Source organism: Pleurodeles waltl, chromosome 1_2, assembly GCF_031143425.1.
Source record: "Pleurodeles waltl isolate 20211129_DDA chromosome 1_2, aPleWal1.hap1.20221129, whole genome shotgun sequence".
NCBI classification, from domain to species: domain Eukaryota; kingdom Metazoa; phylum Chordata; class Amphibia; order Caudata; family Salamandridae; genus Pleurodeles; species Pleurodeles waltl.
Genome location: NC_090437.1, coordinates 966,622,843 through 966,637,872, shown reverse-complemented (window position 1 = coordinate 966,637,872; position 15,030 = coordinate 966,622,843). Strand labels below are relative to the sequence as shown.

General features: G+C 41.9%; 1 protein-coding gene across 2 annotated transcripts in view; it reads left to right on the top strand.

Moving 5' to 3' along the window:
• Positions 1-14,704, top strand: part of TMEM165 (transmembrane protein 165) — a 157,925-nt gene extending 143,221 nt beyond the window's left edge. For both annotated transcript variants that reach the window (XM_069201112.1, XM_069201107.1), the window contains exon 6: positions 11,945-14,704. In XM_069201112.1, the coding sequence (XP_069057213.1) occupies positions 11,945-12,021 (77 nt within the window). In that variant the 3' untranslated portion in view covers positions 12,022-14,704. The remainder of the gene's footprint in view (positions 1-11,944) is intronic.
• Positions 14,705-15,030: the final 326 nt, after the last annotated feature.

Here is a 15,030-nt window from a genome sequence, read left to right as displayed (position 1 = left end):
CTCTCCACAGGTCTCCATCTTAGGTTTTCCACTGCTGGTTCCTTGCAGGCTGTTCTGGGTGTCTTCTTTTTCTTCTTTTTATCCTTTAGGGGTGGTTTTGGGGAAATCCAGTGTTTTACTCCTGCATTCCTGGTCGCTGGGGGGTACTATATTACTTACCTGTGTGGTTTCCCAGTACTCCGAGCTCCCCTCTACACGATTTACTTACCCTGTGTTCGCATTCCACTTTCTTAGTATATGGTTTGGGCTCCCCCTAGGGCCTCTATTGCATATTGCTATTTTACACTGTTTTCTAACCTTTTTGTGCCTCTTACTGTGTGTGTGTGTGTGTGTGTGTGTGTGTGTATATATATATATATATATATATATATATGTGTGTGTGTGTGTGTGTATTTACTTATCTGCTATTAGAGGGTTGCCTCTCAAGTATTTTCTGATACTGTGTTCCAAAAATAAAGTATCCCTATTTTTGTACAACCAAGTGTATTCTTTCTTGTGTGCTTGTGTGTAAGTACTGTGTGGCTGTAGTGGCATTGCATGAGCTTTGCGTGTCTCCAAGATGAGCCTTGGCTGCTCATCCACAGCTACCTCTAGAGAGCCTGGCTTCTAGACACTGCCTACACTTCATTGAGAGGGGATACCTGGACCTTGTATAAGATGTAAGTACCATAGATACCCACCACACACCAGGTCAGCTTCCTACACTACCTCTGAATTTTCGTGTCCACCTTTCAGTAGCCCCCCTTTGGAGGTGGTACTTGCCTGGAGGTGGCACACCTACCTGAGTAGCCAATTTTCCAGCCTGTCCAGGTGCCAAGTGGGTGGTGGCTTGTGAGGGGAGCCATATTCATATTTTAAAGGCGGCTGCCCTTTGAGGCTTGCTGCCTGAGGAAGGCTAATCAGCAGCTCATCCTGTGGGAGGGGTGCTACACCCTCTTCCTGGATAGGCTTTTGTTCTGGCCCACCTGAGAGCAGAACGTGCTCACCCTAGGGGGCTAGAACCGTGTCTCGTTGGCAGTCTGGCAGAACTAGTCAGCAGACACACAAGAGGCTGGTAGGGTTTCAGGGGGCACCTCTAAGGTAAATCACTATCAGTTCACCAATATAAGATGTTTGATACCGAGCATCCCTATCTTCAGTGAAGCCATTATGTAGCTGGGGAAATCTTATTGACTAGTGTCCAGCACATGCATTTAAAATGGCTTCCCTGATCACTTACTATATCTGAGAATGGACAAAGACATTGCAGGGGCATATCTATTCATGCAGATATGCCTTCACATGTAATATAATACACCCTGCCTTAGGGCTGTAAGGCCTGCTGGAGGGGTGACTTACATGTATAGCATGCTGTCCCTTAGGGTGGCATAATTGGTGCAGCAGCCCTTAGGGAACCTCTTTAGAACCTCAGGGCATAGTTAGTAGGGGTACCATTTACTAGGGACCTACAGAGGGTGCGAAAGGATTTGCCATTTGGGGAAACAATTGTACAATTTAGGGAAAGAGATATGGCACTGTGGCGCTGGTTAGCAGGAACCTGGTGCACTTTCAGTCAAAATCGCATCAGATACCTGGTATTTAAAATGGGGGTAACCATGTCAAAAAGAAGCACTTTTCTACAATGGAGGACCATAGGCACACAAAAGGAAAACCCATCTGTGCCTCATTGCACCAGGACCCCACCTACCATGAACCCAGGTCAAACCACCCTTTCATCATTACTCTGCAGCCTCCCTCGAGGCTCTCGCCCTGCTGCGGCCACACCACACAGAAGAAGCCTTCTATTGCGCACACACACTATATATATATATATATATATATATATTTAGATTAATAAACTAACAAACACAAAAGGTATATATATATACCTTTTGTGTTTGTTAGTTTATTAATCTAAATATATTAAATTAAATTAATAAACTAACAAACACAAAAGGTGTGTGTATATATATATATATATATATATATATATATATATATATATATATATATACCTTTTGTGTTTGTTAGTTTATTAATCTAAATATATATATAATAATAATACAGACATGCATACAATTCTCATGATTGCACATTATGTATGGCCCTACCAATTTTATCTGTGACTTTCTTCCGTGCAGCCTAAAATCCCTTCTAGAGACACGAAGGATACAAACAAATGAATTAAAATGTCTCACCTTTGGATGAGCAACAGAAAGTCAACAGGGCTTATATGAACCCCATTTTCCTTCAGTTACAGCCACTGCCTTTGTGATCTCTCAAAGGGTCTGTAAAGGCAGTATTAGGGGTTACTGACTATTTACTATTTACTATTAGGGGTGACTGATTATTTAGGGGACCCCTTATGACCCCTAAATAATGTCAAGTGACAACACTCTTGTACCCCTCACAGAGTAACAACACACACCCCTCAAAGAATAGTAGTCACACACTACAGATCTCACTCCTACTGCACAAACTACTGACAGTACTCGACATCTCTCAACACTCCTTACTGAATGAAAGTACCAGAAGCACTTCTACACCACTCAAAGACTGGTGGCATTGCAATACCCAACAGTACTCTCACCCTCTCACAAATAGTCAGAGTAATAGACTAGCAGTCACAGCTACCAACAGCGCCACCTAACCCTTAAACAGACTCTACAGCCAATGGTTGTTTCTCCATAAGGGGCACAAGGGAGGCAACCCTCCAAACCATCACGCCTCACTCTGTATTTTACTGGCTACATAATACAGCTTTCACATGAAAACAAACTATCTACTGATCATTTGTTTACATGTAAAAGCTACACTATCACCTTGCTCCAGAAGAGGACTTCTCTTGGCTGTATTGCACGTTTCAGGTGTGGGCTATTACAGCCCGTCCTAAAACGGAACCAATACATATCTGACATGCCGCGCTAGCATCAGGCAGTGCAGCATGTCAGATAAAGGTGGTTTGGAGCCTGTCAGTCATGCACTCTTCTGCCTCCATCAGAAGCCACGTTAATGTAAAAAGGCAACCTCCCATCCTGTCTAAGTATCTGATTGGGCATAAGGCTGTGTGCCTCACTCTGGCGCCGTTTATTGGATCTGGGAAGTTGAAATTAGTGAAGTGAGCGTCGAGGACTTCCACAGGTAAGTTTCCAGCTCATGTGAATGAGAGTATGTTTGTTATGTGTCTATCTGCGAGCGAGCGTCGGTGTATGTGCGTGTGTTTGTATGCATGTGATTGTACAGAATTTTATCAGCAAAGAGGACTGTTTACACAATCATTTGTAATGCAGTTTGAGCTACTGGCATTGTAAATACATAGTTAGACTTTTCTTGTGACATAAATTGGTCAACCCTGCCTCATAATTTTCCCGCCACATAATTCCAGTGGCCTGCATATAGCTAAAGCACTCCAATTTACCTTCTTCCTCTGTCTGCACAGTTTTAATTTGTGTTCAACATAATTTCTTTTTAGAAGGTGGAAATTAAACAAAAACTGCAAAGTAACTGAACAGTGTTATCCAGGCAGTGGATGGAAGGAGTTATGCACACCTAGCCTTTTAATATTTTTTTTTGCCGCTCTGCTGTTTACTCTGCAGAAAATGCTAGGGACCGATTCCACCTATTATGTCTGATCTGTGCTCCAAAACTGCTTATTTTAATATAAATTTTGCCCGCTCTGTGTATGCCAACTGACCTAGTACGATACTATGCCTTGTTCTCTATTTCCATGGAAGGGCATATTGCGGATGAAGTATGTATAAATAAGAACTAAAAATACCTGATTGAAGTGATTTGGCTTTTTTTGATCCGGTTTGGACACCAAAATATCAGTGGTGCTGCTAGACAACCAGCCAGGCAGCAACCTTATCTGCAGCACAGATCAGCGTGGCCCAAATGTAAGATCAGGTATTTGAGAAAGGCGGCTTAGGTGAAGGCGCAACAGCACTACCAGTGGACATGGTATTCTACTGTAGACTTTTAACCTGAAGCAGTGAGAGGAATCAGATATTATGAACTGAAGATGCACACATCCAGGGCAAAAAGATGTGCAGTCAGTGAGGAATGAGGCGTTCCTCTGTGTTACTAACCCGAAACCTGGCAAAATGAGGAAACACTAGTAATTTGATGCCCTGGAACATTTGGCCATTAACATTGATCAAGAGCCGGCACAGAAAACTATCACACATCACTCGGACCCAAGGTCAAGCAACAAAATGTGTTCACAACAAGCACGGTGGTTGGTTTCCCTTTGGTTTGTCACACATGGTCTTGATGCACTACAAAACTAAATAACCCAGCCTACAGCACAATGACCTATACTATAGTTGTGTTTTTTACAGTGGGAGGTAGCGTACTACAAGATGAGCTGACCGCCAACTTACACCTATTACTGAACACTTAAATGTTTCTGAAAAGAGAGAATCAAAACATCGTGCAACAGGCTTCATTGTCCATCACATCTCAACGGGGTTAAGCCTCTATGGCTTTTCTGTCTTTCTTCGAGCCTCGATCTTGATACAGTACCGGTCTTGAGAACCTTTCTGAGATCACTGATTGTTTTCCTTCTAACAGATACTTAACAAAACTTCACAGTGCCATGGAGCACAAAGGGGAGAGACAAAAGAACAAAAAAAGTAGTTCACCTATACTAAAGTATATGGCTAATCATGCAGTAATTCAAATAACGCGTCCGTCTGCAAGGTGGTAAAACAGTCTTAAGGCGGAACAAATGTAAAGCCTTTACCAACTAAATGAAAGGACTTTTGAAAGGCAGGCTCAGGAACGAATGAAAGTGATGGGCGTGGTTAAAGCCCACAGAATAGATTACAGCATGTCGAAAAGCAGCACTTGCGCCCTGCTATGCGCGACCTAAAAAACAAGCATTAACTTTATTTTTTATTTTTAAAAAGCACGTTTACGTCAGCGTCTTGGACATCGAGCAGGCCTGAGAATAAGCAGGAGTGTGGAGAGACATGACCGTGTCATCTGATTTTACCTCCCCTGTTCTCGTGACCCATTATTTTCAGCGCCCCTTTTTATGGCTGTAGTGTTAGAAACCCACAGATTATTTTGTCGAAGTGCCTGCTATCTGAGTGAAAAAGAAGACTAGGTCTGCATCATGCAGCTTTTTGGGTTGTACAGTTCCTATAATAAGACTGACCACTAAGCAAACAAGATAAGCTAATTTTGTACTTTGAATCAATTACACTTTTTTAACAAAGGAAAAAAATCCATATAATTCCACAGGCTGTGTTCATACAGAGAAAGTGTAGTGTACCACAACAGGGTGAATAGATAAAATATATAGTATTATGAAACAGTTTAGAAAACGTATGTAGAATAAAAATGGGAGGTAGTGTTGTAGTGCAGTTTTTCAAATACAACTGAAATAAACACTTTTATGTTCAACTATGGCGGTGACAACCGTTAGGAACAGGATGGCGGTAATGGGGGTCGGAATCCCCATGGCGGCGCAGCAAGCTGCGCCGCCATGGAGGATTCCCCAGGGCAGCGGAAAACCGGCGGTACACCGCCGGTTTTCCGTTTCTGACCGCGGCTGTACCGCTGCGGTCAGAATGCCCATGGGAGCACCGCCAGCCTGTTGGCGGTGCTCCCGCGGTCTTTGGCCCTGGCGGTTTTTACTGCCAGGGTCAGAATGACCCCCTAAGTCTTTTTTTTTTTTTTTCAAAAAAGAAAGAAAAGAGTGTCTTATTGTTATTTGGTTTGCTGCTCTGTTGCAAGCCATTGAACTATTTATCCTGCATCCCCACTGATTTCATAATTCTCTGCAGCATATCTTTCTGACATCCAATGTTAATGCTTTGTCCTTAATTCTTGGAGGATGACATTAAAGTATTGGTGAAAGGCAGAATTCACATTTTATTTTTGGCCGTTTTAGAGAAAGCAAACTTTGCCCAAGGACATAAAGACATCTCACAAAATACACAGATTGTGTTACATTTACAAGGAGCTTCCCCAGGATTCAAAACGGCTTCCTAATGTTACATGGTTGGAAGCTGTAGCCACAAGGCCACATCGCCTCCAACTTAGAAATATGCACCCGTCCCCCATTTGACGACAGTGTGATTAGTAAGCTTAAAAGGGAAGTATGTTATAATGTGCTACCTATCCTCCACCTTGAAATTTAGCTCATTCTGTTCACTGTCTTGCTCAGTCAGAATCTTTTTTTACTCCCTACCATTTTTTAAATTCACCAACCGCCACTGCTTGCAGCAAACCAAATAGATTTGACTTAACACCTTCGCTGCCAGGCCTTTCCCCCCCCCCCCCCCCCCCTCAGGTGCTAAAGTTTTTTTGGGTTATTTGGAGCAGTTCGTGCTTAGGCCCTCATAACTTTTTGTCCACATAAGCTACCCACGCCAAATTTGCGTCCTTTTTTTCAACATCCTAGGGAATCTAGAGGTACCCAGAGTTTGTGGGTTCCCCTGAAGGAGACCAAGAAATTAGCCAAAATACAGCATTTTGAATGGGGAGAAAAGGGCTGCAGAAGAGGCCTTATGTTTCCCCCCCCCTGAAAATGGCATCAACAAAGGGTTTGCAGTGCTAAAATCACCATCTTCCCAGCTTTCAGGAACAGTCAGACTTGAATCAGAAAAACATATTTTTCAACACAATGTTGGCATTTTACTGGCGCATACCCCATTTTTACTATTTTTTGTGCTTTCAGCCTCCTTCCAGTTAGTGACAGAAATGGGTGTGAATCCAATGCTGGATCCCGGAAAGCTAAATATTTCTGAAAAGTTGACAAAATTCTGAATTCAGCAAGGGGTCATTTGTGTAGATCCTACAAGGTTTTTCCTCCAGAAAATAACAGCTGAAATACATTTAAAAAATAGTGAAATTGAGGTGAAAAAAACAGCCATTTTTCTTCACGTTTACTCTAACTTCTTACTGCAATGTCAGATTTTTTAAAGCAATGTACCATTATGTCTGCTGCACTCTTCTGGTTGTGGGGATATATAGGGCTTGTAGGTTCATCAAGAACCCTAGGTACCCAGAGCCAATAAATGAGCTGCACCTTGCAATGGGTTTTCATTCTATACCGGGTATACAGCAATTCATTTGCTGAAATATAAAGCGTGGAAAAATAGGTATCAAGGAAACCTTTGTATTTCCAAAATGGGCGCAAGGTAAGGTGCTGAGAAGCATTGGTTATTTGCACATCTCTGAATTACGGGGGGCCATACTAGCATGTGAATTACAGGGCATTTCTCAAATAGATGTCTTTTTAACACACTGTCTTACATTTGGAAAGAAAAAATGTAGAGAAAGACAAGGGACAATAACACTTGTTCTGCTATTGTGTGTTCCCCCACGTCTCCCAATTAAAATGGTACCTCACTTGCGTGGGTTGACCTAATGTCCGCGACAGGAAACGCAGCATGGATACACTACTTTTTTACGTAAAAAACTGACGTGTTTTTTGGAAAGTGCCTTTCTGTGGATTTTAATCTCTAGCTCAGCTGGCAGCCGGGGAAACCTACCAAACCTGTGCATTTTTGAAAACTGCACACCTAGGGGAATCCAGGATGGGGTGACTTGTAGGGCTCTCATCAGGTTCTGTTACCCAGAATCCTGTGCAAACCTCAAAATGTGGCCAAAAAACACTTTTTCCTCACATTTCAGTGACAGAAAGTTCTGGAATCTGAGAGGAGCCACAAATGTCCTTCTACCCAGCATTCCCCCAAGTCGCCTGATAAAAATGGTACCTCACTTGTGTGGGTAGGCCTAGCTCCTGTGACAGGAAATGCCCCAAAACACAACATGGAAACATCACATTTCCCCCCCCCCCCCCCAAAAAAAAACAGAGCTGTTTTTTTGCAAAGTGCCAAGCTGTGGATTTTGCCCTTTAGCTCAGCCGGCACCTAGGGAAACCTACCAGACCTGCGCATTTTTGAAAACTAGACACATAGGGGAATCCTAGATGGGTTGACTTGTAGGAATTTCACCAGGTTCTGTTACCCAGAATCCTTTGCAAACCTCAAAATGTGGCCCAAAAAACACTTTTTCCTCACATTTCGGTGACAGAAAGTTCTGGAATCTTAGAGGAGCCACAAATTTCCTTCCATGTAGCGTTCCCCCAAGTCTCCCGATAAAAATGATACCTCACTTGTATGGGTAGGCCTAGTGCCTGCGAAAGAAAATGCCCCAAGACACTATGTGGACACATCAAAAAGGATAAAATACTAAACTACCTGTTTTTGTTGGGAGGGATGGGGGGGGGGGGGGACCGGCGTTTTTGGTCCTAGGCACAGTGCCATATAGGGAAACCTAATGTTTTCTTTTCCAGAATTCTCACCAAACGTCAAATTAGCTACAAAAAATCAAATTTTCCCATATTTCTGTGTGGGATCACCGCACCGGGACAAATTTCCTACCACCCAGCGTTTGCTTTAGTCTCCCAGTAAAAATGATACCTCATTTGTGTAGGCGGGCCAAGTGCCTGTGACAGGGAAGAGCCAAAAACATGTCAAAATTGAGGGGGAACCAAAGTGGGTCCAAAAGGGCAGTTTGGAAAAAAACATTTCTAATTTCTAGGCTGACAAGTGGGGCAACATTTTTATCGGTATAGATGACGCAATGCTGGGTGGTAGGACTTTTGTGGATTCCTGCAGATTCTGGAAGGTTCCATCACAAAAATGTGTGATTTCCAGCAAAGTTGGGGGTTTGCAGGGCACTGAGTAAGAAAAGGGCACGGGGTGCATGTAAAGCACACCATCCTGGGCGCACCCAGATGTTTAGTTTTCAGATGTTTCTAGGTCTTGTGGATTTTTCTACATGTCATTGTCCAAAATGTGCAGCGCTTACCTTTCCAAGTGGGACGATTTTGAGAGTTATCCAAGCTCTCATGGCCCAAATGTGGAACCAAAACCCAAAATAATCAAGTGTCCTCTTGCTTGCCGTGGGATAAGATGTTTTAGTGTGGGGAGGGAGAGCTGAAAGACTGTTACCCCCTTCAGTTGGGGTGGGGGCATAACTATGCCCATACTGGCCTAGAAATAATATGCCCCCCTGGGGAGCGGCCATTGCCCAAGGGGCCGCTCCCCTTATGCGTAAGAATAAAAATAAAAAAACATTCTCTGGTGTCTAGTGGGCATTTTGCGATCAGGCAGCAGAAATGCTTGCTCGCCTATGCCTGGCCCCACCTCCCGATCGGAAGAGAAATGCAGAGCATTTCTCTTCCGCATCACGCTGGAAGCATTCTTCCAGCGCAATGGGAGGTGACCTCTGATGAGGTCAGCATGCGATTGCGTGCTGACATCAAACGTCACTGGGAGGCAGGAGGGTAGAAGGGGAAGAAATTCCCCTTCCATCCCTGATAGGCGGTGTTGGTGGGCAGTTAGCTTGGTGAGCAGTCATGCAGTTTAAGCAAAAAGCTTTAAAAAGCCATGGCAAAGCCCATAGGACTTGCCCATGTGAGAGTTATTGGCTTTGCTAATTTTTTTTTGTTTTTTTTTTTGCTGTGTTGCAAATGGCTGAAAGTATTGTAAAAAAAAAAAAAAAAAAAGCTTTATGACGCAGCCAGCGTTGTCAACGTTGTAGCTTTTTTTATTTTGTTATGCTGCACTGACGTTAGCGCTGTTATATTAAATGGAAAACAAAACATTGACAAAATTGATAGATCTTGCATAGGCAACACCTATTGGCTTTGACAGTGCTTGGAATGGAAATCATATGGTAAGTTATAAGTATTTATATAGTGTTTACAATGGCTGAAATGCTAATGTTATAGAATGGAGAATGCCCTTGCCAAGTTGTCAGGCGTCCAAATTCAGAAGCCTTTTAGGACCATACTAAAACTGTGAAAATGTGCCATATAAATATGCTGAATATAACATAAGATGTATGTAGACAGAAAAGTCTGATAGGTTACATCTTTTTTTACAGTGAAACTTTAGGTTATGTGTTACTTTGGGTGCAATAGTTACAAAAAAATCAAAAAAGCACTCAGACTGCTTGCTGGTAGTAAAATATAGCAATAATCAGTGTTCAGTTGGTTTCCTATAGCATTTGGCCCCTGTGTTGCTGAACCATTCAAATCATGGCAGTGGTGCCTGTGAGGTAGCTACACTTGTGACTGCTTGTTTAGTAGCAACATATAGCAATACTCTGTGTTCGGTGCCTTTCGTAGAGCTTTTGTCCCCGTGCCACTGCACCATTCAAATTATGGCCATGGTGCCTGCAAGGTAACTGTGCTTGTAACTGCTCGTTTAATAGCAACATACAACAATAATCCGTGTTCAGTGGGTTTCCTGGAGCTTTTGGCCCCTCTGCCACTGCACCTGCTGCACCATGAAACTGGGTCGTCCAAGGGACTGCCTTGGCAACTGTTTATGGAGATGAAGCCTAAGTTGAACCACTTACAACGACCAATTCCCCAGAGCACGGCTTCTGGGTCCTGCTTCTCTGGCTAGCTGTACCGCTGACAAATAGAACGAGATACCTCCAGCAGCCATAGACTGTAGACTATAGAGGGGGGCCGTGTTGAGGCAGCTTTGCGAGAAGCGACAGCGGAGTGACCCACTCACAATTGCTGAAGGAAGGGAGGGCTGCACTCGGGAAGGTTTCTGCTGTGCGACTGGCTGTATCTCCTCTGAAGAGAACGAGACACGATTAGGTTTAATATTTATTTATGTGTATATTTATTTAACAATTTTGTGTGGCACTCAATCAAAAATTAACGTATAAGATGGCTTCAGACTGCCACAAACGATACAATAGGGTTTATCTGTAACAACAGCAGCAGATACAAGGGGGCAGTCAGAACATGAGCAGCAGACTGAGAGTGGGGCCGCGTTGAGGGGGGGTTTGCGAGGAGCAGCTGCCAAGTGACCCAGCCACGATTGCTTAACAAGAGTACTGACAATAGAAGAGATTGGGCAGGACAGAGGATGTGATGTAACGGCCAAAACCACCAACTTTGGAGCTGGGGAGCCGGGTTCAAGACTGTGTCGGCTCAACATCCTGTACAAGCACACTTAAGAGAGCAGCCTCACAAAGAAGTTCAGACAGATGAAAAGGAGTACTTGGGCCTTGGGACATTGTTAGAGCAAACAGGCGCCGAACAACATGAACTAGTGTGCAACAGCCAATAGAGACGGAGGAAAAGTAAGTGGCAAGCACACAAACCAATAAAGAGTAAGGGCGGGATGTATGCCCCTTTTCAAATTTATATATATATGTTACGTGGATTAGAGCGGAACGTAGCACATCTTGTTTCACTGTTTCAAATCACATTAATCTGACTGCACAAGGCTGATGTTACCAAATTGGGAATATGTTATTAAAGACCATTAACTCATTAGCCAACTAATTTCATGAGATTCAAATGAGACATTTCAAACAGAAACTAGGTCTGTTTTTATAAGGGTATTTGCTCTGTTCATTAAGGAGGACATACTGCACTTGATTAAGGGCAATTATACATTTACAACAGTGAAATGGGGGCGGTTTAGGGGCAGGTGCTCCGCAACAAGGCGCAAGCCTCTTCAGCCTCAGTGCACTTGGGTCCTCAACAACCCCCCTAATCATACCCCTCCACCCCCATACCCTTCCAGTCCACCCTCCCCCCCACTGTCCACACCGCTCCCAGTCTGGCGTGTTGTACAAGCATACTGTCTGCAGACTATCACTACTTGCAGATCTTGTCAAAGACCTTTTTTCACTGCAGGTTCATGGTGCAGCAAAGTAGCCATAAGGAGCCAAATCTGACGGTTTACAAAATACATGCAAACTAAAATGTATATAGTGGAGTTGTTTGAAGTAAATGTACATACTGTTGGTGTTGAATTAATTTGAGTATTTATGGTGTGATGTATTCAATAAGTCAAACTGGTTTATGATAAACTAAATTCAACCATATTGTATTAGTGAAATAATAATTTGTAACTGTTGAGTCACCTAGTCACTGCTGCATTTTTTATTATTTCTTTTTTTCTTTCAGTGACAATTATTGGAGGAATTGTTTTCCTCGTGTTTGCGCTTTCTGCACTGTTTATAAGCCCGGAGTCTGGATTTTAACGAACTTGTTGGATGTTGTGTGGACCAGGATCTTAACGACGCCCATTTTACAATGTACTGCTGTATATACTGTACAAAGTAGTGTACTTAGACAAGTAATGGCTCGAGAAGAGAAATGCTGTACAGCTGGTCAGATTTTTGTACTGAAAGCATTTGTCAGTTCCTCACTTATCTGCAAAACAAGAAAGTTTAAGTACTTGAGTGTTTGTTTTGATTTTAATATTGTTTTTGGGAGACGAGGGTGGTGGGTAGTGTTGGGGGGAGTGTATGATTTAAAATATTCTTTCACTTCAGTTTTCCACAATGTTGCCCGGATATATTTTGTCACACTGTGGTTATTTCTTTTATATTGTTGGTAAAAAGAAATGCAACAATATTTAAGTGGTCAATATTTGACAAAATGCTATATTTCCTTTGAGGTAATGGAAAACTATAAAAGTCCAGACGTGTTTGTATATTTTCTCTAGACATTCTGCACATATAACCTGGAAGGTACTTAAATTGCAGTCTCCGAAAAAGAGATGACCTGAATTTTTTGCATAGTATTGCGTAAATGTTTTAGGGCTGAGCTTGTGAGTCACCGAATACTAAACTCCTGCAAGGTTTTAAGAGATCCATAATAAATATGTAGGAAATCAATTTACATGTGTTGAATATAATATTGTTTTCTGTTTTCTCCCAAATGGAGTTTACTATTTACTGATTGGTTAAGCCCAGCCTCTCCCTATATTTCCTCATCCTATCCATCAATCATGTCTCTTTCTCCATGAAACTTCAGATTGTTAGGGAAAAAGGAAGTGTTATTTTTTGCCTTTGCCATGTATTATATGAATTACTTGAAAGCTGTTTGATGTTGGTTCTCTTTTACTGCAGCACAGTCTCCCAGTTGTTTGTCATTTTGCAGTAACACTTTGAAGTGTTGTATAAAGGTATGTTATCAGTAGTGGTAATCTTTTGTACCTTGGATGAAGAACTACTAGATATGTTCTACTTGCTAAATGATAGTCCGTTACACCTCTTTGTCCATAAAACTCAAATTTATGGGAAAGGGAGCATTGATGATATAAGTAGACTGAAACTGGCTGTATGTAAGTGAGAATTCATCAAATACATAAATATGGCCTTGTGTTCAGGACATGCATATTCTAAAAACAATATATTTAAATACCAAGACACGTATTTCTAGAATTGTGACACAATTGGCATTATAGCTCTTGTCTTTGTTGACTAGATCTGTCTCTTTTTCATCATATATTGATGCTGCTAAATCATGCTGCATTGCACGTCGTACCAACAATTGTGAATATTCTGCCAATTGTAAAGGTTTTTAAATGGCTCACTGTACCATATTGAAATCCAGCATTGTGATTAACCACAAATTATAGGCTTTCCAGACTTTGTTGCATGGGGGCCTATACTTTTCCATGCTGCCACACAGAATGCTCCAACTTGCCTCCATTACTAAACAGAATAGACCTACAGTACTGTTGTAAACAGACTCCCTCCTTTATAAGAGCAGACATTGGAGCTAGCCAGCTGGAAAGGGTGATTTTACATAGTTATTAAATAGGGAGCAAGCAAAAGATCCTTTAGTTTGTAACCTAATGGCTCAATCACTTCATGAACTATGTGTGATCCGTCACACTTGAAACAGAAGACATTTTGTGTAATACTTCAGGTAACAAAATTTGAGATATGATGGGCTCTTGCACAAAAACCCAACAAATTGGATAACCAACCTCAAGAAAATCAATACTTTGGCAAACTTAGCTCATGCTGCACTTCATTCCATCACAATATTTTCAGCAGTGGTATACTGAATATTGAACCTATATTGGAAAATTTAGAGGGAATTGTACTTCTGCTCATATGTTCTGTCTTGATTTGGGATGAATAATAAATTACAACGATGGGTAGCTGTCAGTAACAAGTTTGTTTTCCTCTGTGGGGTTCCAGGAGACTTCAAATGGACAGCGAGATAGACAACTCAAGTTTCAATGATGTCACTCTGAACGCCGAGGTGGAAATCTTCATGCTACAGTCTACAATTTTATGTTATGTATTCACCATTCCCTCCAGTCAGACCACCTGCATAGGGGTGGAGGAGCATGGGGAACAGTGCACAACATGACGACCTCCCCTAGGCCCCTCTTCAAAGTACCTGGCAGCCTTTCATCCAGTAAACAGCCCTCTGAAAAACCCTCCCATTCCCATTCCAGAAAATAAAACTTGCGACCTGCGATCCAGTCCCCCAGAGAAATCTACCCTCACCAATCCAAATTAAGTATGGCACTGCCCTAATGTGAGAGCAGTGAATGAAACGTGTTTCGGTGATGGGTCCTCTGGAATCCATGCTCAACAAATCTAATTGTATCATGCTTTGTTAATTGAAACTAAATATGTCATCGGAGATAATTTTATGTCCATATTAGTCAAGGACACTTATGTGGTCACTCTAGTATTTTTCCGCTTTTAAGTAACAAGGATAGGATTGTGTTGTCAATTTTGTGATCATAGAATGGTGCTTTAACTTGCTCTTCTCTTTTAGTTAAAAAAAAAAGTTTCCTTTTGTGTTCTTCTCACTCTTACCTATCTTCTCATGGCCTCAACTCATGTGATCGAAGCACTCCAACCAGATCCAAAGTATTTGACTGTAAAAACAAATAAAAAATAGTGAACAAAACTTCCTTGCTTTGTTGTGATTGATTTTTGCAAGTTTTGAACAGTGTTTTCTAAAATGAAGATCATATTTTTACATAATGATGAGGAATTTTTGTAAAGATTTTAATTTGTGTGTCAAATTAATGAGTTTCTCTTACCACTCTATCTCCTCTGATTTTCTCTATGAAGAGTAGTCTGCATTGGCAGTGTCAATAGATCTGGTGTTAGTTGCCATCCTTCTGGCTTTACCAATGCTTTTTTCAAATGGTCTTCATAAAACTGTATTACAAAAACAGTCTGAGATGTTGGCTTGTGCATGCAACACAATGTTTAGATGGCCATCTTTAA